The sequence below is a fragment of the Carcharodon carcharias genome, assembly GCF_017639515.1.
Source record: "Carcharodon carcharias isolate sCarCar2 chromosome 24 unlocalized genomic scaffold, sCarCar2.pri SUPER_24_unloc_1, whole genome shotgun sequence".
Taxonomy (NCBI): Eukaryota; Metazoa; Chordata; class Chondrichthyes; order Lamniformes; family Lamnidae; genus Carcharodon; species Carcharodon carcharias.
This window is the reverse complement of record NW_024470584.1, coordinates 71,043-98,709: the sequence shown is the minus strand read 5'-3', so window position 1 is coordinate 98,709 and position 27,667 is coordinate 71,043. Positions and strand designations below refer to the sequence as shown.

Sequence of the window (27,667 nt, the reverse complement as noted above, 5' to 3'; positions counted from 1 at the left end):
AGCCCCTCTGGTTTGTAACATTAGGAACAGGAGGAAGGCCATTCAGCCCCTCTGGTTTGTAACATTAGGAACAGGAGGAAACCATTCGGCTCCTCCAGTTTGTGACAGCGAGGAAGCCATGCTTTGGAACAATTTGCATTGATTTGGTCCCGGAAGAGGCCGTTCAGCCCCTTGGAACCTGCTACATGAGGCAGCAGAAGGGCCTTTTCTCAATTCTGTTGGTACAGGGAGATAGAAGGACCCAGACAGAAGCAGGGGAGAGAGTGTTAAATCTAGAGGGATGGATGTGCATTGCAGCCAAGTCAATCTGTTGAACTTCTTTTGAACTAACTTTTTTCCAGTGGGGGGTGTGGGGGGGGGGGGTAGGGGAAGGGGAGGAGGTACAATCAAAGATGGCGGTTCCCAGACAAACAGGAAGTGACGTCCGCTAGCAAGTGGTCTATTTGCCTGACATTTTTTATTCTTGAATCAGTGTGACGGTTGCAGGGAGTTGGTAATGCCCTGGGTTAACAGCAGAAAATGTAACAATATGACATGGTAAAATTTGAGTGGAGGAGTCCATTTCTGGAAAGAAAAGCCACCCAGACCTGCTCGTGTCAATAAAGTTGATTCGATGATTGACGGGGGCAGCAAAATGGTGGCGGCCGGTTGCCCTGAACAAAGGTGGCGGAGGGCCGGAAGTGACGTGAGGAGATGCCCCCCCCCCGGCGACAAAGCCGGGGCTCCGCCGTGCCTCAAGTCGGACCGCGGGAAAACGGCCGAGCGTTCAATCCGGGCAGCGCGATGCGCGTCGGTTGCGGTCATTTGAAAGGCGGAGGGAAAATGGGGGCAAAAAACACCAAAGAGCAGGTGGGTCGGTGGAGAAAGGAGCTGCGGGGTGGGGGTGGGGGTGGGGGAGGAGGAGGAGGGAGGCAAAATGGCGACCGGAAGCCCTGAAGCGGTTGGCGACGGTTGGTGAAGCTAACCGGCCGAGGGAATTCCCCGGGTTGAAGGGCGGGAGAAATTATTATTTTCAGTTTGGAGACGGGAGACGCCGCCGACGCCGTTTTCGGGAGCTTCATTAAAAAAAAAAAAAATAATAATATATCAAGCGGTTGGTGGTGGGTTTCCGGGAGATGGGTGGGGGTGAGGGGGGGGGGGGGGGGGGGGGTGGTGGTGGTTAGAAAGCGGAAGTGACGTCCGGCGGCCATCTTGCTGCGGGGCGGGCGCCCCGCGCGGCCGCCGTTGTTGTTGGCGGCCGTCGCTCAACTTTATTGGCAGCCGGGAAATGCGGCAGGGGTCAGGGGGTCAGGGGGCGGGCGGGCTCGGGGAATTGGGGGCGGGGAGGAGGAGGAGGAGGAGGAGGAGGAAGAAGGGGCCCCAGAAGCAAGATGGCGGCCGAGGGCAGGGAGACAACAACAATAACAATAACAAGAGCAGCAGCTGCTGCTGGCCGGCCCTGAGGGACCAACCAACGAAGCCCAGCACCACCTTTTTAGTTCAAATTTAAGGGGGGTTTTTTTTTTTTTTGGTTGGGGGGGGGGGGTTGGGAGGGAGGGAGGGAGGGAGGGAGGGGAGGGAAAAGAAAACCAAATTGCTAAACATTAAATATTCATCAAGACCCAAAGCCTGTTACAAAGTTTAGATTTGGGGCTGTGGGGGTGGGGTGGGGGTGGGGGTGGGTGGGGGTGGGGTGGTAGGAGAGTGAGTGGGAGGGTGGGGGCGTTGAAAGGGGCTGAGGTTGAAGTAAAAGGGGGGGGGGGGGGGGGAGGGGAGGGGCAGGAAGAAATACCGAAAATGGGTCAGCGTCCGCTCTAAACGGGTCGGCAAGGGTAAGTGTTTGGGGGGGGGTGGGGGGGGGGGGGGGGTGTCGGGGGTGGGGGGTCGGTCGGTCGTTCGATCGTCGTCTCTCGCGGAGGGGCGACCCACGCGTCGCGGTGTCCGGAGCGTCGCCAGCGGAGGGCGAGCCGGCCGGGTGGGCATCGGGGTGTCCGCGCCCTCTCACCTTGCGCTCCCCCGACCCCCCCCCCCGGGAGCGTCGCCAGCGGAGGGCCACCGTGCATCGGGGTGTCCGTACCCCCCTCATCTCGACTCCCACCCGGAGCGTCGCCAGCGGAGGGCCACCGTGCATCGGGGTGTCCGTACCCCCCTCATCTCGACACCCCCCCCCACCCCACCCACTAAGCTCACCCCAGAGGGTCGCCAGCGGAGGGCAGTCGGCTGGGTGTGCACTGGAGTGTCTGTGCCCTCCACCCATTCCCCCCTTCCCCTCCACCCCCACCCCCCAACATAACCCCAGAGCGTCGCCAGTGGAGGGCAGCCTACTGGGTGGACGTTGGGGTGTCTGTGCCCTCCGCCCATCTCCCCGCCCCCCCCACCCCCAACTAACCCCCAGAGTGTCGCCAGTGGAGGGCAGCCAGGTGGGTGTCCATTGGGGTGTCCGTGCCCTCCACCCATCCCCCCCACTCACCCCGGAGTGTCGCCAGCAGAGGTCAGCCATCTGGGTGTCCATTGGGGTGTCCATGCCCTCCACCCCACCCCCCCCCCCCCACCCCACCCCCCGCTTCACACCTCTATTCCCGTCACAGGTGGGAAGTGCTCACCCGCTGGTGCGCGGCTCCCTCGAATCTATGTGGCACCCTCGGCGGTGGTTCCGAACTTCGGGGACAGGGTGTCGGTATCTGAGGCGAGCTCGGGAGCGGGGGCGAACGTGGGCGCTTCTTTATGCGTGTGCGACTCGCGCCTCTTTATCCATTGCCTCTCTCGACAATAGCGTCTTGTTTGTTTTGCAGGGAGAGGAATCGGGCCAGGGACAGGTAAATGTTGGCCGCCAAAGCCGGTCCTCCCTTCTTTGATTTTGCTTCCGCTAAGTGCCAGCCCCTCTCTCGCTCTCATGTTTTCCCCCCATTTTGCGTTGGTCAGTCTGCCGTCAACACGCGCTGCCGACCGGTGCTTCGTTTCTCGGCTGCGCCCCTTTGCCATCGCCTTGCCTTCTGTTCCATGACGTCCCTGGGATCTGATCTCTCCTGACCTCTAACCGATGCCGGGCCGAGTTCCTAATCCCTGTCCCACCCCCCGATCACGCAGCAAAAAACCCATCGCGTTTAACACCTCCCTTCAGTTCCAAAGGGCAGTCGAGTTCGACTCGAAACGTTAGCTCTGTTCCTTTCTCCGTGGATGCTGCCTGACCTGCTGGTTCCTTGCAGCACCCTCTGTGTTTATTTAAAATTTTAAGCTTCTGCAGTATTTCGCTCTGATTATTATGTACCGTGAGTTATATGCCGCAAACGTCAAGTGTTTTGCTTTTGTGTGAGAAGCTTTGAGCCTATCGCGACTGTCAGTAAAGTCACTGTTTTGCTCGTTTTTCAGGGAGAGGAGTCAACCCAGCAGCAGCAGCAGCAGGTAAATATGATGTGACTCCAGCAGCAGAAGATGTGTTTGCCGATCACCCGCGTCGGTGTGAACTTGTCAAACGACCGAAGGGTTGGAGGGAGTGCTTTGGGCTTTCTCAGGCTGGACTGGCGCTTGGGGCTGGATTACAGTGAAGAGCACACATTCCATGCTCGAACATTGCAAATCGCCGGCTGGCCCTCACTTGCAGTCTTGAGGACAGTTCCTGCGAGCTGCGCTTCTGGAAAGACGCGAGGCGTTTTGGGGCAGGGTACAGAGCCGGTTTGTCAGGGACTTGAGGGTATCGGTTAGGATTTGGTGCCGTACCTGTCCTGGGATTGTTTGATGGGGACAGTGTAGAGGGAGATTTACTCTGTATCTAACCCCGTGCTGTACCTGTCCTGGGACTGTTTGATGGGGACAGTACAGAGGGAGATTTACTCTGTATCTAACTCCGTGCTGTACCTGTCCTGGGAGTGTTTGATGGGGACAGTGTAGAGGGAGATTTACTCTCTATCTAATCCCATGCTGTACCTGTCCTGGGAGTGTTTGATGGGGACAGTGTAGAGGAAGCTTTACTCTGTATCTAACCCTGTGCTGTACCTGTCCTGGGAGTGTTTGATGGGGACAGTGTAGAGGAATCTTTACTCTGTATCTAACCTTGTGCTGTACCTGTCCTGGGAGTGTTTGATGGGAAAGGTGTAGAGGGAGATTTACTCTGTATCCAACCCCGTGCTGTACCTGTCCTGGGAGTGTTTGATGGGGATAGTGTAGAGGGAGCTTTACTCTGTATCTAACCCCGTGCTGTACCTGTCCTGGGAGTGTTTGATGGGGACAGTGTAGAGGGAGATTTACTCTGTATCTAACCCTGTGCTGTACCTGTCCTGGGAGTGTTTGATGGGGATAGTGTAGAGGGAGATTTACTCTGTATCTAACCCCGTGCTGTACCTGTCCTGGGAGTGTTTGATGGGGACAGTGTAGAGGGAGATTTACTCTGTATATAACCCTGTACTGTACCTGCCCTGGGAGTGTTTGATGGGGACAGTGTAGAGGGAGATTTACTCTGTATCTAACCCCGTGCTGTACCTGTCCTGGGAATGTTTGATGGGGACAGTGTAGAGGGAGATTTACTCTGTATCTAACGCTGTGCTGTACCTGTCCTGGGAGTGTTTGATGGGGACAGTGTAGAGGGAGATTTACTCTGTACCTAGCACCCTGATTCCACCTCGGAGCAGGAAAATGGCTGATATATCGAAATCGAGCCTGTTTGTGTAAACAAGATGTCAAACGATTGATCAGTCAAGAGAAAATCAACCTCTTAACCTTCTCAGTTCCTGGCGATACAATCCTAGTTTGTGTAACCTCCCTTCGAAATGTAACCCTTGGAGCGGAGGCATAATCCTCATAACTATACTTCACCTTTTGCTCCATGGCAAACATGTCCTTCCTGAGGTTTGGGGTGCCCGGAACTGCTCCAGATGTGGTCTAACCAGGGCTTTGCAGCCCCAGTGCTTTTTGGATAGCAAGGCCAGTTTCCTGTAAGCCGCCTCAATTACTCTCTGCACCTATTCAGGGTGACCTACTTGAGTCTCTTTGGTGCCCCTTTCATTTCTGGCTTTTGATTGTTGGGAAAGTACCCAGGACCTACCACCACTACCGCCTTTTTTTCCCTTTCTTATTAAGTCCTTTTCCCCCCGAATATTGAATGGTTATTGAATCCATCGCGTGTAGACGCCTGTGTTTGTGACCAGCCAGGAGACAGAATTGACTTTCAGCTCGCACAAAATGGCCGTGGTGTCTGGAAGCCGCGACATGGGGACTGCTCTCGTGTGAAGACTTTCCTGGCGGAGCAGCGATGACTTGGGCGGGGGGGGAGGGGGGGTGCTCCATGGAGGGAAGTCTTGAAGCTTACCCCCATGATGCCCAACTCGGAGGAGCGGCGAGCTGCGAGGGCCAAGTCCAGTCACCTCCAACATGGGCTTGGGCTGGCTGGGTGGAAGGGGCAGACAGGTGGGGTCGAAATGCGGAGACGAAGTGGGAGGCAATGCATTTCGGCAGGAGGGATGGGGAGAGGCAGTGGCGCAGACCTCGGGATTGTGCAGGGACAGGGGGACCTGGGGGGGGTACCTGTGCAAATGCCTTTGTAGGTGGCAGGATACAGCAAGAGTGTGGTCAGCCAAGCATATGGGACCTTGGACTTTGTAAATACCGTGGCTACAAGAGCAGGTCAGAGGCTGGGAATCCCGTGGAGAGTAACTCACCTCCTGACTCCCCAAAGCCTGTCCACCATCTACAAGGCACAAGTCAGGAGTGTGATGGAATATTCTCCACTTGCCTGGATGAGCGCAGCCCCCACAACATTCAAGAAGCTCGACACCGTCCAGGACAAAGCAGCCCCGCTTGATCGGCCCCCCATCTACAAACATGCACTGCAGGAATTCACCAAGGCTCCTTCGACAGCACCTTCCAAACCCACGACCACTACCATCTAGAAGGACAAAGGCAGCAGATAGATGGGGAACACCACCACCTGGAAGTTCCCCTCCAAGCCACTCACCACCCTGACTTGGAAATATATCGGCCGTTCCTTCACTGTCGCTGGGTCAAAATCCTGGAACTCTCTCCCTAACAGCACTGTGGGTGTACCTACACCACAGGGACAAAATCCTGGAACTCCCTGCCTAACAGCACTGTGGGTGTACCTACACCACACGGACAAAATCCTGGAACTCCCTCCCTAACAGCACTGTGGGTGTACCTACACCACAGGGGACAAAATCCTGGAACTCTCTCCCTAACAGCGCTGTGGGTGTACCTACACCACAGGGACAAAATCCTGGAACTCCCTCCCTAACAGCACTGTGGGTGTACCTACACCACACGGACAAAATCCTGGAACTCCCTCCCTAACAGCACTGTGGGTGTACCTACACCACAGGGACAAAATCCTGTTACTCCCTCCCTAACAGCACAGTGGGTGTACCTGCACCGCAGGGACAAAATCCTGGAACTCCCTCCCTAACAGTGCTGTGGGTGTACCTACACCACATGGACAAAATCCTGGAACTCCCTCCCTAACAGCACGGTGGGTGTACCTACACCACAGGGACAAAATCCTGGAACTCCCTCCCTAACAGCACGGTGGGTGTACCTACACCACAGGGACAAAATCCTGGAACTCCCTCCCTAACAGCGCTGTGGGTGTACCTACACCACAGGGACAAAATCCTGGAACTCCCTCCCTAACAGCACTGTGGGTGTACCTACACCACAGGGACAAAATCCTGGAACTCCCTCCCTAACAGCACGGTGGGTGTACCTACACCACAGGGACAAAATCCTGGAACTCCCTCCCTAACAGCACTGTGGGTGTACCTACACCACAGGGACAAAATCCTGGAACTCCCTCCCTAACAGCGCTGTGGGTGTACCTACACCACAGGGACAAAATCCTGGAACTCCCTCCCTAACAGCACTGTGGGTGTACCTACACCACAGGGACAAAATCCTGGAACTCCCTCCCTAACAGCACGGTGGGTGTACCTACACCACAGGGACAAAATCCTGGAACTCCCTCCCTAACAGCACTGTGGGTGTACCTACACCACACGGGGACAAAATCCTGGAACTCCCTCCCTAACTGCACTGTGGGTGTACCTACACCACACGGGGACAAAACCCTGGAACTCCCTCCCTAACACGGGGACTGCAGCGGCTCAAGAAGGCAGCTCACCCACCACCTTCTCAAGGGGGCAATTAGGGATGGGCAATGAATGCTGGGCCCAGCCAGAGAAGCCCCACATCCCCATGAGTGAATTTTTCTTTTTAAAGAAGGTATTGAGTACCAAAGCAGGAAAGTTATGCTGGACCTTTATAAAGCTGTGGGTAGATCACAACGAGAGTCCCCACAGCGCTGTTAGGGAGGGTTATCTGCCGCAGGCGCAGCGAGGGGTGGATTACCTGGCAGCGGCAGCGAAAGAAAGGCGGTATTGTTCCACACCTGGGTGGGGTGGGACTTGGAGGGGAGCTGGTGCCTGACCAGATGCGGATCAGGGCGCAGACTTAAAATAACGGGTAAAAGAAGCCCCGACAGCATGGGGGAACCTTCTCAGACGGCGGAGCGGGTAGGATCGAGAATGCAGTGCCCGAGCGTGCCGCGGAGGAGGGGGTTCGATCGAGGCCCGTTGACTGAGGTGGGAGAACGGCACTTGAGTCAGTTGCGCTTTCCGACCTGACGCAGGCACGATGGGCTGAATGGCCTCCTGCTTTGTAACCAATTCTGTGATTCCCTGAATCCCTTGCAGTCCCCGTTCTGGTCGCCCCGCTTTTGGAAGGACGCGAGGGGTCGTTGAGAGGGGACGGGGGTTGGGGGGAGCTTTACCGGAATGGCTCCGGCGATGAGGTTTGGGGGGGGGGGGGGGGGGGGCGAGGCTTTACCAGAATGGCTCTGGTGACGAGGGTTGGGGGGGGGGGGTGGGGGGAGGCTTTACCAGAATGGCTCCGGCGATGAGGGTTGGAGGGGGCGGGAGGGGGGCTTTACCAGAATGGCTCCGGCGATGAAGGTTGGAGGGGGCGGGAGGGGGGCTTTACCCGAATGGCTCCGGTGACGATGCGGGGGGGTGGGGGGGGGGAAATTGGGGTCCCCCTCCTTGGGGCAGGGGAGATTTGATGGAGGCGCACGAGATCGTGACCGGTGGAGATCAGGTGGGCAGAGAAAAGCTGTTCCCGTTGGCTGGTGGCTCGAGGGTGAGGGCAGACCAATCCACGATCGTGCGGGGGGGTGGGGTGGGGGGGTGCTGTGAGGGAGAACGTTCTGACGCAGCGAGGAACGCACTGCCTGCGAGGGTGGTGGGAGCGGAGGCGATGGAGGATTTCGAACGGAAGTTCGATGAGCGCGCGAGGGAACTAAACTTGCGGGGGGGGGGGAAGCGGGACTGATTTAGATTGGTTGACGGATAGCTAGCGGAGGCTGGATGGGTGGAACGCTTGCCTCCCGTGTGCTGCAGTGACTCCGCAGCCTCGGGGGTTAGGGACAGACCGTTCGGACTCGAGAGCAGGAGGAGGAGGAGGGAGAATCTCTTGACTCAGAGGGTGGTGAATCTTTGGAATTCGCTGCTCCAGAGGGCTGTGGAGACTCAGCTGGTTGGAAAGGTTCAAGGACGCTTGATCGATTCCTAGCTGGAATTCGACAAGGGATGAAGAAGTTGTTGAAATATCGTAAACGTCCTTCCAAGAAGAATTGGCCTGCGTTGTTTTTAGATAAAATTTGACGGGCCGCAGGTGTAGAATGATTTTTATTTTTTCTCTCCGAGCCAGAGAGGTTTTCAGCCACCAGCCATGAACTTAGCGTTCCGTTCGAAGGCCCATTGCCACCTCATTGAACAATGTGACACTTTTTCAGGAGTTTTTCCGGGGTGTTCACAGGAAAGGGTGTTCCGGTCCAATCAGTGATTTCTGATTCCGCTCTGTGCCGGGATGTGCCAACAGGGGCAGTGGATAATTGCAGGCAGGAACTTCTACTCAGAGCAGGGTTTACTGTGTGATTGTGTGTGATTGTGTGTGTGTGTGTGTGTGTGTGTGTGTGTGTGTGTGTGTGTGTGTGTGTGTGTGTGTGTGTGTGTGTGTGTGTGTGTGTGAGAGAGAGATCTGGAGGTTGCCGTTGGTTTTAAGAGGAGTCATGATGGTGCAGGCTTTTCTGGTTATCGGTAAATTCGGGCCAACTGTTTCTGAAATGATTTGAGTACAGTGGGGCCAGGCTGAATGGTCACCACCTGTTCCTGCGGCACCTTTACCCTGTTCTCTCTCTCTCTCTCTCACTCATTCTCAGGCTCTGATAAGCTGTGGATCATCGTGAAGTACTTGACAAGATGGGAGACCGCAGTGGAGAATTGGATCTGAAACCTGACTTCAGGAATGGTAGGTGACCTTTTCCTCTTTGTGCCTCCGCCCGTCTCTCCGCCCGTCTCTCCGCCCGTCTCTCCGCCCGTCTCTCCGCCCGTCTCTCCGCCCGTCTCTCCGCCCGTCTCTCCGCCCGTCTCTCCGCCCGTCTCTCCGCCCGTCTCTCCGCCCGTCTCTCCGCCCGTCTCTCCGCCCGTCTCTCCGCCCGTCTCTCCGCCCGTCTCTCCGCCCGTCTCTCCGCCCGGCTCTCCGCCCGGCTCTCCGCCCGGCTCTCCGCCCGGCTCTCCGCCCGGCTCTCCGCCCGGCTCTCCGCCCGGCTCTCCGCCCGGCTCTCCGCCCGGCTCTCCGCCCGGCTCTCCGCCCGGCTCTCCGCCCGGCTCTCTGTCTCTGCCTCTCACTCTCCCTCCCCTTCTCTGCCTCTCATTCCCCTTCCCTCCCCTCTCAGCCTCTCACTACCCCCTCCCTCCCCCTCTCTGCCTCTCACTCCCCCTCCCTCCCCCTCTCTGCCTCTCACTACCCCCTCCCTCCCCCTCTCTGCCTCTCACTACCCCCTCCCTCCCCTCTCTGCCTCTCACTCCCCCTCCCTCCCCTCTCTGCCTCTCACTCCCCCTCCCTCCCCTCTCTGCCTCTCACTCCCCCTCCTCCCCCTCTCTGCCTCTCACTCCCCCTCCCTCCCCCTCTCTGCCTCTCACTACCCCCTCCCTCCCCCTCTCTGCCTCTCACTACCCCCTCCCTCCCCCTCTCTGCCTCTCACTACCCCCTCCCTCCCCCTCTCTGCCTCTCACTACCCCCTCCCTCCCCCTCTCTGCCTCTCACTACCCCCTCCCTCCCCCTCTCTGCCTCTCACTCCCCCTCCCTCCCCCTCTCTGCCACCCCCCCCCGAGGGAGATGCTGCCCAGCCGATGTAACCTCCTTGGTATTTGCAGGCAGCCTGTCTAGCACCCCCGAGGACACAGAGGAGGCTCGCGAGACCTCCTCCGGCATCGAGGTGGAAGCGTCCGATCTCAGCCTGAGCCTGACGGGGGACGAGCACATGGCAGAGGAGGAGGAGGAGGAGGCTAAGGAGGAGGAGGGAGAACGTCGAGGCGCCGGGGACGTGGGCAGGCGCGGGCCGGAGAAGCAGAGCTCGGACGAGCAGGACTCCGACTCGCTGGAGGACACGGGCACCTACTCCATCGTGGACGAGGAGGACGAGGACGAGGAGGAGGAGGAGGAGGAGGAGGAGAGCAAGATGGAGGACGGACGCCCCGAGGCGCCGCCTCGCCGGAGGAGGGGGCCCAAGAGGGCGAGCGAGACCGAGCGGGACTCCGAGGAGGAGGAGGCGGCGCTGGAGCGCTGGGTCCACTCGGAGGTGGCGGCGCTGCCCCCGCCCACCTGGTGCGCCGCCCCCGCCCTGGGAGCCAGGGAGATCGGCCGAGACCCCCGGGCCTTCATGTACCGGGCGTGCGGCGCCCGCACCTTCGTGGAGCGCCTGCGCTTGCAGCACGGACTGGAGCGCCACGCCGGCTGCGTCAACACGCTCCACTTCAACCGGCGGGGAACCTGGCTGGCCAGCGGCAGCGACGACCTCAAGGTGGTGATCTGGGACTGGGCCCGCCGCAAGCCGGCCCTGGAGTTCGACACCGGGCACAAGAGCAACGTCTTTCAGGTGAGCCGGGCGGCGACTGTACTGGCCCAACCCACCACGTGGGTGCGACAGATAAGCCCCTGTTCAGCAGGGTAAGGATCGCTCAATGGTTAACTGTACAGAGTCAGTGTTTATTCAGCAGGGTAAGGATCACTCTCTGTGTAACTGTACAGTGTCGGTGTTTATTCAGCAGGGTAAGGATCACTCTCTGTGTAACTGTGTAGAGTCAGTGTTTATTCAGCAGGGTAAGGATCACTCACTGTGTAACTGTAGAGTCAGTGTTTATTCAGCACGGTAAGGATCACTCTCTGTGTAACTGTACAGAGTCAGTGTTTATTCAGCAGGGTAAGGATCACTCTCTGTGTAACTGTACAGTGTCAGTGTTTATTCAGCAGGATAAGGATCACTCATTGTGTAACTGTACAGAGTGCTTATTCAGCAGGGTATGGATCACTCACTGTGCAACTGTACAGTGTCAGTGTTTATTCAGCAGGGTAAGGATCGCTCACTGTGTAACTGTACAGAGTCAGTGTTTATTCAGCAGAGTAAGGATCTCTCACTGTGTAACTGTACAGAGTCAGTGTTTATTCAGCTGGGTTAGGTTCACTTCTTCGTAACTGTACAGAGTCAGTGTTTATTCAGCAGTGTAAGGATCCCTCACTGTATAACTGTACAGAGTCAGTGTTTATTCAGCTGGGTAAGGGTCACTCATTGTGTAACTGTAGAGAGTCAGTGTTTATTCAACCGGGAAAGGATCACTCACTGTGTAACTGTACAGAGTCAGTGTTTATTCTGCCGGGTAAGGATCAGTCACTGTGCAACTACAGAGTCAGTGTTTATTCAGCTGGTTAAGGATCATTGTGTTACTGTACAGAGTCAGTGTTTATTCAGCAGGGTAAAGATCACTCACTGTGTAACTGTACAGAGTCAGTGTTTATTCAGCAGGATAAGGATCACTCACTGCAACTGTACAGAGTCAGTGTTTATTCAGCAGGGTAAGGATGTCTCACTGTGTAACTGTACAGAGTCAGTGTTTATTCAGCAGAGTAAGGATCGCTTACTGTGTAACTGTACACAGACAGTGTTTCTTCAGGAGGGTAAGGATCTCTCTCTTTGTAACTGTACAGAGTCAGTGTTTATTCAGCAGGGTAAGGATCAGTCACTGTGTAACTGTACAGAGTCAGTGTTTATTCAGCAGGATAAGGATCACTGTGTAGTTGTACAGATAGTGTTTATTCAGCAGGGTATGGATCACGGTGTCAGTGTCAGAGTTAGTGTTTATTCAGCAGGGTAAGGATCACTCACTGTGTAACTATACAGAGTCAGTGTTTATTCACCAGGGTAAGGATTACTCACTGTGTAACTGTATAGAGTCAGTATTTATTCAGCTCCATAAGGATAACTCACTGTGTAACTGTGCAGAGTCAGTGTTTATTCAGCAGAGTAAGGATCTCTATCTGTGTAACTGTACAGAGTCACTGTTTATTCAGCAGGGTAAGGATCACTCACTGTGTAACTGTACAGAGTCAGTGTTTATCCAGCAGGGTATGGATCACTCACTGTGTTACTTGACAGAGTCTGTGTTTATTCAGCAGGGTAAGGGTCACTCACTGTGTAACTGTACAGAGTCAGTGTTTATTCAGCAGGATAAGGATCACTCACTGCAACTGTACAGAGTCAGTGTTTATTCAGCAGGGTAAGGATGTCTCACTGTGCAACTGTACAGAGTAAGTGTTTATTCAGCAGAGTAAGGATTACTGTGTAATTGTACCGAGATAGTGTTTATTCAGCAGGGTAAGGATCACTCACTGTGTAACTGTACAGAGTCAGTGTTTATTCAGCAGGGTAAGGATCACTCACTGTGTAACTGTACAGAGTCTGTGTTTATTCAACAGTGTCAAGATCACTCACTGTATAAGTGTACAGAGTCTGTGTTTATTCAGCAAGGTAAGGATCACTCACTGTATAACTGTACAGAGTCAGTGTTTATTCAGCAGGGTTAAGTTCACTTCTTCGTAACTGTACAGAGTCAGTGTTTATTCAGCATTGTAAGGATCACTCACTGTATAACTACAGAGTCAGTGTTTATTCAGCAGGGTAAGGATCTCTCACTGTGTAACTACAGAGTCCGTGTTTATTCAGCAGGTTAAGGATCACTGTGTTACTGTACAGAGTCAGTGTTTATTCAGCAGGGTAAGGATCACTCACTGTGCTACTTGGCAGAGTCAGTGTTTATTCAGCAGGGTAAGGGTCACTCACCTTGTAACTGTACAGAGTCTGTGTTTATTCAGCAGGGTTAGGATCACTGTGTAACTGTACAGAGTCAGTGTTTATTCAGCAGGGTAAGGATCGCTCACTGTGTAACTGTATAGAGTCTGTTTATTCAGCTGGGTAAGGATCACTCACTGTATAACTGTACTGAGTCAGTGTTTATTCAGCAGGGTTAGGTTCACTTCTTCGTCACTGTACAGAGTCAGTGTTTATTCAGCAGGGTAAGGATCACTGTGTAGTTGTACAGATAGTGTTTATTCAGCAGGGTATGGATCACTGTGTCAGTGTCAGAGTCAGTATTTATTCAGCAGGGTAAGGATCACTCACTGTGTAACTATACAGAGTCAGTGTTTATTCACCAGGGTAAGGATTACTCACTGTGTAACTGTATAGAGTCAGTGTTTATTCAGCAGAGTAAGGATCTCTATCTGTGTAACTGTACAGAGTCACTGTTTATTCAGCAGGGTAAGGATCACTCACTGTATAACTGTGCAGAGTCAGTGTTTATCCAGCAGGGTACGGATCACTCACTGTGTTACTTGACAGAGTCAGTGTTTATTCAGCAGGGTAAGGGTCACTCACTGTGTAACTGTACAGAGTCAGTGTTTATTCAGCAGGATAAGGATCACTCACTGCAACTGTACAGAGTCAGTGTTTATTCAGCAGGGTAAGGATGTCTCACTGTGTAACTGTACAGAGTCAGTGTTTATTCAGCAGAGTAAGGATCGCTTACTGTGTAACTGTACACAGACAGTGTTTCTTCAGGAGGGTAAGGATCTCTCTCTTTGTAACTGTACAGAGTCGGTGTTTATTCAGCAGGGTAAGGATCAGTCACTGTGTAACTGTACAGAGTCAGTGTTTATTCAGCAGGGTAAGGATCACTGTGTAGTTGTACAGATAGTGTTTATTCAGCAGGGTATGGATCACTGTGTCAGTGTCAGAGTCAGTGTTTATTCAGCAGGGTAAGGATCACTCACTGTGTAACTATACAGAGTCAGTGTTTATTCACCAGGGTAAGGATTACTCACTGTGTAACTGTATAGAGTCAGTATTTATTCAGCTCCATAAGGATAACTCACTGTGTAACTGTGCAGAGTCAGTGTTTATTCAGCAGAGTAAGGATCTCTATCTGTGTAACTGTACAGAGTCACTGTTTATTCAGCAGGGTAAGGATCACTCACTGTGTAACTGTACAGAGTCAGTGTTTATCCAGCAGGGTATGGATCACTCACTGTGTTACTTGACAGAGTCTGTGTTTATTCAGCAGGGTCAGGGTCACTGACTGTGTAACTGTACAGAGTCAGTGTTTATTCAGCAGGATAAGGATCACTCACTGCAACTGTACAGAGTCAGTGTTTATCCAGCAGGTTATGGATCACTCACTGTGTAACTGTACAGAGTCCGTGTTTCTTCAGCAGAGTAAGGATTACTGTGTAATTGTACTGAGATAGTGTTTGTTCAACAGGGTAAGGATCACTCACTGTGTAACTGTACAGAGTCAGTGTTTATTCAGCCGGGTAAGGATCACTCACTGTGTAACTGTACAGAGTCTGTGTTTATTCAACAGTGTCAAGATCACTCACTGCATAAATGTACAGAGTCTGTGTTTATTCAGCAAGGTAAGGATCACTCACTGTATAACTGTACAGAGTCAGTGTTTATTCAGCAGGGTTAGGTTCACTTCTTCGTAACTGTACAGAGTCAGTGTTTATTCAGCAGGGTAAGGATCTCTCACTGTGTAACTACAGAGTCAGTGTTTATTCAGCAGGTTAAGGATCACTGTGTTACTGTACAGAGTCAGTGTTTGTTCAGCAGGGTAAGGATCACTCACTGTGCTACTTGGCAGAGTCAGTGTTTATTCAGCAGGGTAAGGGTTACTCACCTTGTAACTGTACAGAGTCTGTGTTTATTCAGCAGGGTTAGGATCACTGTGTAACTGTACAGAGTCAGTGTTTATTCAGCAGGGTAAGGGTCACTCACCTTGTAACTGTACAGAGTCTGTGTTTATTCAGCAGGGTAAGGTCACTGTGTAACTGTACAGAGACAGTGTTTAATCAGCAGGGTAAGGATCGCTCACTGTGTAACTGTATAGAGTCAGTGTTTATTCAGCTGGGTAAGGATCGCTCACTGTGTAACTGTACAGTGTCAGTGTTTATTCAGCAGGGTAAGGATCGCTTACTGTGTAACTGTACAGAGACAGTGTTTCTTCAGGAGGGTAAGGATCTCTCTCTTTGTAACTCTACAGAGTCCGTGTTTCTTCAGCAGAGTAAGGATTACTGTGTAATTGTACCGAGATAGTGTTTATTCAGCAGGGTAAGGATCACTCACTGTGTAACTGTACAGTGTCAGTGTTTATTCAGCAGGGTAAGGATCAGTCACTGCGTAACTTTACAGAGTCAGTCTTTATTTAGCGGGGTAACGATCACTCACTGTAACTGTACAGAGTCAGTGTTTATTCAGCAGGGTAAGGATCACTCACTGTGTCACTGTACAGAGTCTGTTTATTCAGCTGGGTAAGGATCACTCACTGTATAACTGTACTGAGTCAGTGTTTATTCAGCAGGGTTAGGTTCACTTCTTCGTCACTGTACAGAGTCAGTGTTTATTGAGCAGGGTAAGGTTCACTCACTGTGTAACTGTCCAGAGTCAGTGTTTATTCAGCATGGTATGTGTCACTCTCTGTGTAACTGTACAGTCAGTGTTTATTCAGCAGGGTTAGGATCGCTCACTGTGTAACTGTACTGAGTCAGTGTTTATTCAGCAGGGTAAGGATCACTGAGTCAGTGTCAGAGTCAGTATTTATTCAGCAGGGTAAGGATCACTCACTGTGTAACTATACAGAGTCAGTGTTTATTCACCAGGGTAAGGATTACTCACTGTGTAACTGTATAGAGTCAGTATTTATTCAGCTCCATAAGGATAACTCACTGTGTAACTGTGCAGAGTCAGTGTTTATTCAGCAGAGTAAGGATCTCTATCTGTGTAACTGTACAGAGTCACTGTTTATTCAGCAGGGTAAGGATCACTCACTGTGTAACTGCAGAGTCAGTGTTTATCCAGCAGGGTATGGATCACTCACTGTGTTACTTGACAGAGTCAGTGTTTATTCAGCAGGATAAGGATCACTCACTGCAACTGTACAGAGTCAGTGTTTATTCAGCAGGGTAAGGATGTCTCACTGTGTAACTGTACAGAGTCAGTGTTTATTCAGCAGAGTAAGGATCGCTTACTGTGTAACTGTACACAGACAGTGTTTCTTCAGGAGGGTAAGGATCTCTCTCTTTGTAACTGTACAGAGTTAGTGTTTATTCAGCAGGGTAAGGATCACTCACTGTGTAACTGTACAGAGTCAGTGTTTATTCACCAGGGTAAGGATTACTCACTGTGTAACTGTATAGAGTCAGTATTTATTCAGCTCCATAAGGATAACTCACTGTGTAACTGTGCAGAGTCAGTGTTTATTCAGCAGAGTAAGGATCTCTATCTGTGTAACTGTACAGAGTCACTGTTTATTCAGCAGGGTAAGGATCACTCACTGTGTAACTGTACAGAGTCAGTGTTTATCCAGCAGGGTATGGATCACTCACTGTGTTACTTGACAGAGTCTGTGTTTATTCAGCAGGTTAAGGGTCACTCAGTGTGTAACTGTACAGAGTCAGTGTTTATTCAGCAGGATAAGGATCACTCACTGCAACTGTACAGAGTCAGTGTTTATTCAGCAGGGTAAGGATGTCTCACTGTGCAACTGTACAGAGTCAGTGTTTATTCAGCAGAGTAAGGATTACTGTGTAATTGTACCGAGATAGTGTTTATTCAGCAGGGTAAGGATTTCTCACTGTGTAACTGTACAGAGTCAGTGTTTATTCAGCAGGGTAAGGATCACTCACTGTGTAACTGTACAGAGTCTGTGTTTATTCAACAGTGTCAAGATCACTCACTGTATAAGTGTACAGAGTCTGTGTTTATTCAGCAAGGTAAGGATCACTCACTGTATAACTGTACAGAGTCAGTGTTTATTCAGCAGGGTTAGGTTCACTTCTTCGTAACTGTACAGAGTCAGTGTTTATTCAGCATTGTAAGGATCACTCACTGTATAACTACAGAGTCAGTGTTTATTCAGCAGGGTAAGGATCTCTCACTGTGTAACTACAGAGTCAGTGTTTATTCAGCAGGTTAAGGATCACTGTGTTACTGTACAGAGTCAGTGTTTATTCAGCAGGGTAAGGATCACTCACTGTGCTACTTGGCAGTGTCAGTGTTTATTCAGCAGGGTAAGGGTCACTCACCTTGTAACTGTACAGAGTCTGTGTTTATTCAGCAGGGTTAGGATCACTGTGTAACTGCACAGAGTCAGTGTTTATTCAGCAGGGTAAGGGTCACTCACCTTGTAACTGTACAGAGTCTGTGTTTATTCAGCAGGGTAAGGTCACTGTGTAACTGTACAGAGACAGTGTTTATTCAGCAGGGTAAGGATCGCTCACTGTGTAACTGTGTAGAGTCTGTTTATTCAGCTGGGTAAGGATCACTCACTGTATAACTGTACTGAGTCAGTGTTTATTCAGCAGGGTTAGGTTCACTTCTTCGTCACTGTACAGAGTCAGTGTTCATTCAGCAGGGTAAGGATCACTGTGTAGTTGTACAGATAGTGTTTATTCAGCAGGGTATGGATCACTGTGTCAGTGTCAGAGTCAGTATTTATTCAGCAGGGTGAGGATCACTCACTGTGTAACTATACAGAGTCAGTGTTTATTCACCAGGGTAAGGATTACTCACTGTGTAACTGTATAGAGTCAGTATTTATTCAGCTCCATAAGGATAACTCACTGTGTAACTGTGCAGAGTCAGTGTTTATTCAGCAGAGTAAGGATCTCTATCTGTGTAACTGTACAGAGTCACTGTTTATTCAGCAGGGTAAGGATCACTCACTGTGCAACTGTACAGAGTCAGTGTTTATTCAGCAGAGTAAGGATCGCTTACTGTGTAACTGTACAGAGACAGTGTTTCTTCAGGAGGGTAAGGATCTCTCTCTTTGTAACTGTACAGAGTCCGTGTTTCTTCAGCAGAGTAAGGATTACTGTGTAATTGTACCGAGATAGTGTTTATTCAGCAGGGTAAGGATCACTCACTGTGTAACTGTACAGAGTCAGTGTTTATTCAGCAGGGTAAGGATCACTCACTGTGTAACTGTACGGAGTCTGTGTTTATTGAACAGTGTCAAGATCACTCACTGTATAAATGTACAGAGTCAGTGTTTATTTAGCAGGGTAACGATCACTCACTGTAACTGTACAGAGTCAGTGTTTATTCAGCAGGGTAAGGATCACACTGCGTCACTGTACAGAGTCTGTTTATTCAGCTGGGTAAGGATCACTCACTGTATAACTGTACTGAGTCAGTGTTTATTCAGCAGGGTTAGGTTCACTTCTTCGTCACTGTACAGAGTCAGTGTTTATTGAGCAGGGTAAGGTTCACTCACTGTGTAACTGTTCAGAGTCAGTGTTTATTCAGCATGGTATGGGTCACTCTCTGTGTAACTGTACAGTCAGTGTTTATTCAGCAGGGTTAGGATCGCTCACTGTGTAACTGTACTGAGTCAGTGTTTATTCAGCAGGGTAAGGATCACTGTGTAGTTGTACAGATAGTGTTTATTCAGCAGGGTATGGATCACTGTGTAGTTGTACAGATAGTGTTTATTCACCAGGGTAAGGATTACTCACTGTGTAACGGTATAGAGTCAGTATTTATTCAGCTCCATAAGGATAACTCACTGTGTAACTGTGCAGAGTCAGTGTTTATTCAGCAGAGTAAGGATCTCTATCTGTGTAACTGTACAGAGTCACTGTTTATTCAGCAGGGTAAGGATCACTCACTGTGTAACTGTACAGAGTCAGTGTTTATCCAGCAGGGTATGGATCACTCACTGTGTTATTTGACAGAGTCAGTGTTTATTCAGCAGGGTAAGGGTCACTCACTGTGTAACTGTACAGAGTCAGTGTTTGTTCAGCAGGATAAGGATCACTCACTGCAACTGTACAGAGTCAGTGTTTATTCAGCAGGGTAAGGATGTCTCACTGTGTAACTGTACAGAGTCAGTGTTTATTCAGCAGAGTAAGGATCGCTTACTGTGTAACTGTACAGAGACAGTGTTTCTTCAGGAGTGTAAGGATCTCTCTCTTTGTAACTGTACAGAGTCAGTGTTTATTCAGCAGGGTAAGGATCAGTCACTGTGTAACTGTACAGAGTCAGTGTTTATTCAGCAGGGTAAGGATCACTGTGTAGTTGTACAGATAGTGTTTATTCAGCAGGGTATGGATCACTGTGTCAGTGTCAGAGTCAGTGTTTATTCAGCAGGGTAAGGATCACTCACTGTGTAACTATACAGAGTCAGTGTTTATTCACCAGGGTAAGGATTACTCACTGTGTAACTGTATAGAGTCAGTATTTATTCAGCTCCATAAGGATAACTCACTGTGTAACTGTGCAGAGTCAGTGTTTATTCAGCAGAGTAAGGATCTCTATCTGTGTAACTGTACAGAGTCACTGTTTATTCAGCAGGGTAAGGATCACTCACTGTGTAACTGTACAGAGTCAGTGTTTATCCAGCAGGGTATGGATCACTCACTGTGTTACTTGACAGAGTCAGTGTTTATTCAGCAGGGTAAGGGTCACTCACTGTGTAACTGTACAGAGTCAGTGTTTATTCAGCAGGATAAGGATCACTCACTGCAACTGTACAGAGTCAGTGTTTATTCAGCAGGGCAAGGATGTCTCACTGTGCAACTGTACAGAGTCAGTGTTTATTCAGCAGAGTAAGGATCGCTTACTGTGTAACTGTACAGAGACAGTGTTTCTTCAGGAGGGTAAGGATCTCTCTCTTTGTAACTGTACAGAGTCCGTGTTTCTTCAGCAGAGTAAGGATTACTGTGTAATTGTACCGAGATAGTGTTTATTCAGCAGGGTAAGGATCACTCACTGTGTAACTGTACAGAGTCAGTGTTTATTCAACAGTGTCAAGATCACTCACTGTATAAGTGTACAGAGTCAGTGTTTATTCAGCAGGGTAAGGATCACTCACTTTGTAACTGTACAGAGTCAGTGTTTATTCAGCAGGTTAAGGATCACTCACTGTGTAACTGTACGGAGTCAGTGTTTATTCAGCAGGCTAAGGATCACTCACTGTGTAACTGCACAGAGTCAGTGTTTATTCAGCAGGGTAAGCATCAGTCACTGTGTAACTGTACAGAGTCAGTGTTTATTCAGCAGGGTAAGGATCACTGTGTAGTTGTACAGATAGTGTTTATTCAGCAGGGTATGGATCACTGTGTCAGTGTCAGAGTCAGTGTTTATTCAGCAGGGTAAGGATCACTCACTGTGTAACTATACAGAGTCAGTGTTTATTCACCAGGGTAAGGATTACTCACTGTGTAACTGTATAGAGTCAGTATTTATTCAGCTCCATAAGGATAACTCACTGTGTAACTGTGCAGAGTCAGTGTTTATTCAGCAGAGTAAGGATCTCTATCTGTGTAACTGTACAGAGTCACTGTTTATTCAGCAGGGTAAGGATCACTCACTGTGTAACTGTACAGAGTCAGTGTTTATTCAGCAGGGTAAGGATTTCTCACTGTGTAACTGTACAGAGTCAGTGTTTATTCAGCAGGGTAAGGATTTCTCACTGTGTAACTGTACAGAGTCAGTGTTTATTCAGCAGGGTAAGGATCGCTCACTGTGTAACTGTACAGAGTCAGTGTTTATTCAGCAGAGTAAGGATCTCTCACTGTGTGACTGTACAGAGTCTGTTTATTCAGCCGGGTTAGGTTCACTTCTTCGTAACTGTACAGAGTCAGTATTTATTCAGCAGTGTAAGGATCCCTCACTGTATAACTGTGCAGAGTCAGTGTTTATTCAGCAGGTTAAGGATCACTGTGTAACTGTACAGAGTCAGTGTTTATTCAGCAGTGTAAGGATCCCTCACTGTATAACTGTACAGAGTCACTGTTTATTCAGCAGGGTAAGGATCACTGTGTCAGTGTCAGAGTCAGTGTTTATTCAGCAGGATAAGGATCTCTCACTGTATAACTGTACAGAGTCAGTGTTTATTCAGCCGGGTAGGGATCATTCACTGTGTAACTGTATAGAGTCAGTGTTTATTCTGCCGGGTAAGGATCAGTCACTGTGTAACTACAGAGTCAGTGTTTATTCAGCAGGTTAAGGATCATTGTGTTACTGTACAGAGTCAGTGTTTATTCAGCAGGTTAAGGATCACTCACTGTGTAACTGTACAGAGTCAGTGTTTATTCAGCAGGGTAAGGATCACTCACTGTGTAACTGTACAGAGTCAGTGTTTATTCAGCAGGGTAAGGATCACTCACTGTGTAACTGTACAGAGTCAGTGTTTATTCAGCAGGGAAAGGATCACTCACTGTGTAACTGTATAGAGTCAGTGTTTATTCAGCAGGGTAAGGATCACTCACCGTTTAACTGTACAGAGTCAGTGTTTATTCAGCAGGGTAAGGGTCACTCATTGTGTAACTGTATAGAGTCAGTGTTTATTCAACCGGTAAAGGATCATCGCTGTGCAACTTTACAGAATCACTGTTTAAACAGCAGGGTAAGGATCACTCACTGTGTAACTGTACAGAGTCAGTGTTTATTCAACAGTGTCAAGATTACTCACTGTATAAGTGTACAGAGTCAGTGTTTATTCAGCAGGGTAAGGATCACTCACTTTGTAACTGTACAGAGTCAGTGTTTATTCAGCAGGTTAAGGATCACTCACTGTGTAACTGTACGGAGTCAGTGTTTATTCAGCAGGCTAAGGATCACTCACTGTGTAACTGCACTGAGTCAGTGTTTATTCAGCAGGGTAAGGATCACTCACTGTGTAACTGTACAGAGTCTGTGTTTATTCAACAGTGTCAAGATCACTCACTGTGTAACTGTACGGAGTCAGTGTTTATTCAGCAGGCGAAGGATCACTCACTGTGTAACTGCACTGAGTCAGTGTTTATTCAGCAGGGTAAGGATCACTCACTGTGCAACTGCACAGAGTCAGTGTTTATTCAGCAGGGTAAGGATCACTCACTGTGTAACTGTTCAGAGTCAGTGTTTATTCAGCAGGGTAAGGATTTCTCACTGTGAAACTGTACAGAGTCAGTGTTTATTCAGCATGGTAAGGATCGCTCACTGTGTAACTGTACAGAGTCAGTGTTTATTCAGCAGAGTAAGGATCTCTCACTGTGTGACTGTACAGAGTCAGTGTTTATTCAGCCGGGTTAGGTTCACTTCTTCGTAACTGTACAGAGTCAGTGTTTATTCAGCAGTGTAAGGATCCCTCACTGTATAACTGTACAGAGTCAGTGTTTATTCAGCAGGGTAAGGATCACTGTGTAACTGTACAGAGTCAGTGTTTATTCAGCAGTGTAAGGATCCCTCACTGTATAACTGTACAGAGTCAGTGTTTATTCAGCCGGGTTAGGTTCACTTCTTCGTAACTGTACAGAGTCAGTGTTTATTCAGCAGTGTAAGGATCCCTCACTGTATAACTGTACAGAGTCAGTGTTTATTCAGCAGGGTAAGGATGTCTCACTGTGCAACTGTACAGAGTCAGTGTTTATTCTGCCGGGTAAGGATCAGTCACTGTGTAACTACAGAGTCAGTGTTTATTCAGCTGGTTAAGGATCATTGTGTTACTGTACAGAGTCAGTGTTTATTCAGCAGGGTAAAGATCACTCACTGTGTAACTGTACAGTATCAGTGTTTATTCAGCAGCGTAAGGATCACTCAATGTGTAACTGTACAGAGTCAGTGTTTATTCAGCCGGGTAGGGATCATTCACTGTGTAACTGTATAGAGTCAGTGTTTATTCTGCCGTGTAAGGATCAGTCACTGTGTAACTACAGAGTCAGTGTTTATTCAGCAGGTTAAGGATCAGTCACTGTGTAACTACAGAGTCAGTGTTTATTCAGCAGGTTAAGGATCATTGTGTTACACTACAGAGTCAGTGTTTATTCAGCAGGGTCAGGATCACTCACTGTGTCACTGTACAGAGTCTGTGTTTATTCAGCAGGGTAAGGATCACTCACTGTGTAACTGTACAGAGGCAGTGTTTATTCAGCCGGGTTAGGTTCACTTCTTCGTAACTGTACAGAGTCAGTGTTTATTCAGCAGTGTAAGGATCCCTCACTGTATAACTGTACAGAGTCAGTGTTTATTCAGCAGGGTAAGGATGTCTCACTGTGCAACTGTACAGAGTCAGTGTTTATTCTGCCGGGTAAGGATCAGTCACTGTGTAACTACAGAGTCAGTGTTTATTCAGCTGGTTAAGGATCATTGTGTTACTGTACAGAGTCAGTGTTTATTCAGCAGGGTAAAGATCACTCACTGTGTAACTGTACAGTGTCTGTGTTTATTCAGCAGGGTAAGGATCACTCACTGTGTAACTGTACAGAGGCAGTGTTTATTCAGCTGGGTAGGGATCATTCACTGTGTAACTGTACAGAGTCAGTGTTTATTCAGCAGGGTAAAGATCACTCACTGTGTAACTGTACAGTGTCAGTGTTTATTCAGCAGCGTAAGGATCACTCAATGTGTAACTGTACAGAGTCAGTGTTTATTCAGCCGGGTTGGGATCATTCACTGTGTAACTGTATAGAGTCAGTGTTTATTCTGCCGGGTAAGGATCAGTCACTGTGTAACTACAGAGTCAGTGTTTATTCAGCAGGTTAAGGATCAGTCACTGTGTAACTACAGAGTCAGTGTTTATTCAGCAGGTTAAGGATCATTGTGTTACTGTACAGAGTCAGTGTTTATTCAGCATGGTCAGGATCACTCACTGTGTCACTGTACAGAGTCTGTGTTTATTCAGCAGGGTAAGGATCACTCACTGTGTAACTGTACAGAGGCAGTGTTTATTCAGCCGGGTTAGGTTCACTTCTTCGTAACTGTACAGAGTCAGTGTTTATTCAGCAGTGTAAGGATCCCTCACTGTATAACTGTACAGAGTCAGTGTTTATTCAGCAGGGTAAGGATGTCTCACTGTGCAACTGTACAGAGTCAGTGTTTATTCTGCCGGGTAAGGATCAGTCACTGTGTAACTACAGAGTCAGTGTTTATTCAGCTGGTTAAGGATCATTGTGTTACTGTACAGAGTCAGTGTTTATTCAGCAGGGTAAAGATCACTCACTGTGTAACTGTACAGTGTCTGTGTTTATTCAGCAGGGTAAGGATCACTCACTGTGTAACTGTACAGAGGCAGTGTTTATTCAGCTGGGTAGGGATCATTCACTGTGTAACTGTATAGAGTCAGTGTTTATTCAGCAGTGTAAGGATCACTCACTGTGTAACTGTACAGAGTCATTGTTTATTCAGCAGGGAAAGGATGACTCACTGTGTAACTGTACAGAGTCTATGTTTATTCAGGAGGGTAAGAATTACTCTCTGTGTAACTACAGTGTCATTGTTTATTCAGCAGGATAAGGATCACTCATTGTGTAACTGTACAGAGGCAGTGTTTATTCAGCAGCGTAAGGATCTGTCACTGTGTAACTGTACAGAGTCAGTGTTTATTCAGCAGAGTAAGGATCGCTCACTGTGTTACTGTCCAGAGTCAGTGTTTATTCAGCAGGGTAATGATCACGGTGTAACTGTACAGAGTCATTGTTTATTCAGCAGAGTAAGGATCGCTCACTGTGTTACTGTCCAGAGTCAGTGTTTATTCAGCAGGGTATGGTCACTCACTGTGTAACTGTACAGAGTCAGTGTTTATTCAGCAGGGTAATGATCACGGTGTAACTGTACAGAGTCAGTGTTTATTCAGTAGGGTAAGGATCGTTAACAGTGTAACTGTACAGAGTCACTGTTTATTCAGCAGGGTAAGGAGCACTCACTGTGTAACTGTACAGAGTCAGTGTTTATTCAGCAGGGTAAGGATCACTCACTGTGTAACTGCACAGAGTCAGTGTTTATTCAGCAGGTTAAGGATCACTCACTGTGTAACTGTACGGAGTGATTGTTTATTCAGCAGGCTTAGGATCACTCACTGTGTAACTGTACAGAGTCTATGTTTATTCAGGTAGGTAAGAATTACTCACTGTTTAACTGTACAGTGTCAGTGTTTATTCAGCAGTGTAAGGATCTGTCACTGTGTAACTGTACAGAGTCAGTGTTTATTCAGCTGGGTAATGATCACGGTGTAACTGTACAGAGTCAGTGTTTATTCAGCAGGGTAAGGGTCACTCATTGTGTAACTGTAGAGAGTCAGTGTTTATTCAACCGGGAAAGGATCATTTCTGTGCAACTTTACAGAATCACTGTTTAAACAGCAGGGTAAGTATCACTCACTGTGTAACTGTAGAGAGTCAGTATTTATTCAGCTGGGTTAGGTTCACTTCTTCGTAACTGTACAGAGTCAGTGTTTATTCAGCCGGGTTAGGTTCACTTCTTCGTAACTGTACAGAGTCAGTGTTTATTCAGCAGTGTAAGGATCCCTCACTGTTTAACTGTACAGAGTCAGTGTTTATTCAGCAGGGTAATGATCACGGTGTAACTGTACAGAGTAAGTGTTTATTCAACAGGGTAAGGATCGCTCACTGTGTAACTGTACAGAGTCAGTGTTTATTCAGCAGAGTAAGGATCGCTCACTGTGTTACTGTCCAGAGTCAGTGTTTATTCAGCAGGGTATGGTCACTCACTGTGTAACTGTACAGAGTCAGTGTTTATTCAGCAGGGTAATGATCACGGTGTAACTGTACAGAGTCAGTGTTTATTCAGCAGGGTAAGGATCACTCACTGTGTAACTGTAGAGAGTCAGTATTTATTCAGCTGGGTTAGGTTCACTTCTTCGTAACTGTACAGAGTCAGTGTTTATTCAGCCGGGTTAGGTTCACTTCTTCGTAACTGTACAGAGTCAGTGTTTATTCAGCAGTGTAAGGATCCCTCACTGTATAACTGTACAGAGTCAGTGTTTATTCAGCAGGGTAAGGATCACTCAATGTGTAACTGTACAGAGTCAGTGTTTATTCAGCCGTGTAGGGATCATTCACTGTGTAACTGTATAGAGTCATTGTTTATTCTGCCGGGTAATGATCAGTCACTGTGTAACTACAGAGTCAGTGTTTATTCTGCTGGTTTAAGGATCATTGTGTTACTGTACAGAGTCAGTGTTTATTCAGCAGGGTAAAGATCACTCACTGTGTAACTGTACAGTGTCAGTGTTTATTCAGCAGGGTAAGGATGTCTCACTGTGTAAGTGTACAGAGTCAGTGTTTATTCAGCAGAGTAAGGATCGCTTACTGTGTAACTGTACAGAGACAGTGTTTCTTCAGGAGGGTAAGGATCTCTCTCTTTGTAACTGTACAGAGTCCGTGTTTCTTCCGCAGGGTAAGGATTACTGTGTAATTGTACCGAGATAGTGTTTATTCAGCAGGGTAAGGATCACTGTGTCAGTGTACAGAGTCAGTGTTTATTCAGCAGGGTAAGGATCACTCACTGTGTAAATGTACAGAGTCAGTGTTTATTCAGCAGGGTAAGGATCACTCACTTTGTAACTGTACAGAGTCAGTGTTTATTCAGCAGGGTAAGGATCACTCACTGTGCAACTGCACAGAGTCAGTGTTTATTCAGCAGGGTAAGGATTTCTCACTGTGTAACTGTACAGAGTCAGTGTTTATTCAGCAGGGTAAGGATCACTCACTGCAACTGCACAGAGTCAGTGTTTATTCAGCAGGGTAAGGATCACTCACTGTGTAACTGTACAGAGTCAGTGTTTATTCAGCAGGGTAAGGATTTCTCACCGTGTAACTGTACAGAGTCAGTGTTTATTCAGCAGGGTAAGGATTTCTCACTGTGTAACTGTACAGAGTCAGTGTTTATTCAGCAGAGTAAGGATCTCTCACTGTGTGACTGTACAGAGTCAGTGTTTATTCCGCCGGGTTAGGTTCACTTCTTCGTAACTGTATAGAGTCAGTGTTTATTCAGCAGTGTAAGGATCCCTCACTGTATAACTGTACAGAGTCAGTGTTTATTCAGCAGGGTAAGGATCACTGTGTAACTGTACAGAGTCAGTGTTTTTTCAGCAGTGTAAGGATCCCTCACTGTATAACTGTACAGAGTCAGTGTTTATTCAGCAGGATAAGGATCTCTCACTGTGCAACTGTACAGAGTCAGTGTTTATTCAGCCGGGTTAGGTTCACTTCTTCGTAACTGTACAGAGTCAGTGTTTATTCAGCAGTGTAAGGATCCCTCACTGTATAACTGTACAGAGTCAGTGTTTATTCAGCAGGGTAAGGATGTCTCACTGTGCAACTGTACAGAGTCAGTGTTTATTCTGCCGGGTAAGGATCAGTCACTGTGTAACTACAGAGTCAGTGTTTATTCAGCTGGTTAAGGATCATTGTGTTACTGTACAGAGTCAGTGTTTATTCAGCAGGGTAAAGATCACTCACTGTGTAACTGTACAGAGTCAGTGTTTATTCAGCAGTGTAAGGATCACTCACCGTTTAA

At 48.7% G+C, this 27,667-nt stretch overlaps 1 protein-coding gene across 1 annotated transcript in view; it reads left to right on the top strand.

Annotated features, from left to right (window-relative positions):
- Positions 1 to 1,745: 1,745 nt before the first annotated feature.
- dcaf8 (DDB1 and CUL4 associated factor 8) overlaps positions 1,746 to 27,667 on the top strand; it is a gene marked incomplete at its 3' end in the record, with an annotated part of 92,533 nt that continues 66,611 nt past the window's right edge. Inside the window, exons 1-5 of the mRNA XM_041180663.1 lie at positions 1,746 to 1,811; positions 2,772 to 2,795; positions 3,349 to 3,381; positions 9,197 to 9,285; positions 10,194 to 10,915. Coding sequence (XP_041036597.1) covers positions 9,237 to 9,285; positions 10,194 to 10,915 — 771 coding nt within the window. The remainder of the gene's footprint in view (positions 1,812 to 2,771; positions 2,796 to 3,348; positions 3,382 to 9,196; positions 9,286 to 10,193; positions 10,916 to 27,667) is intronic.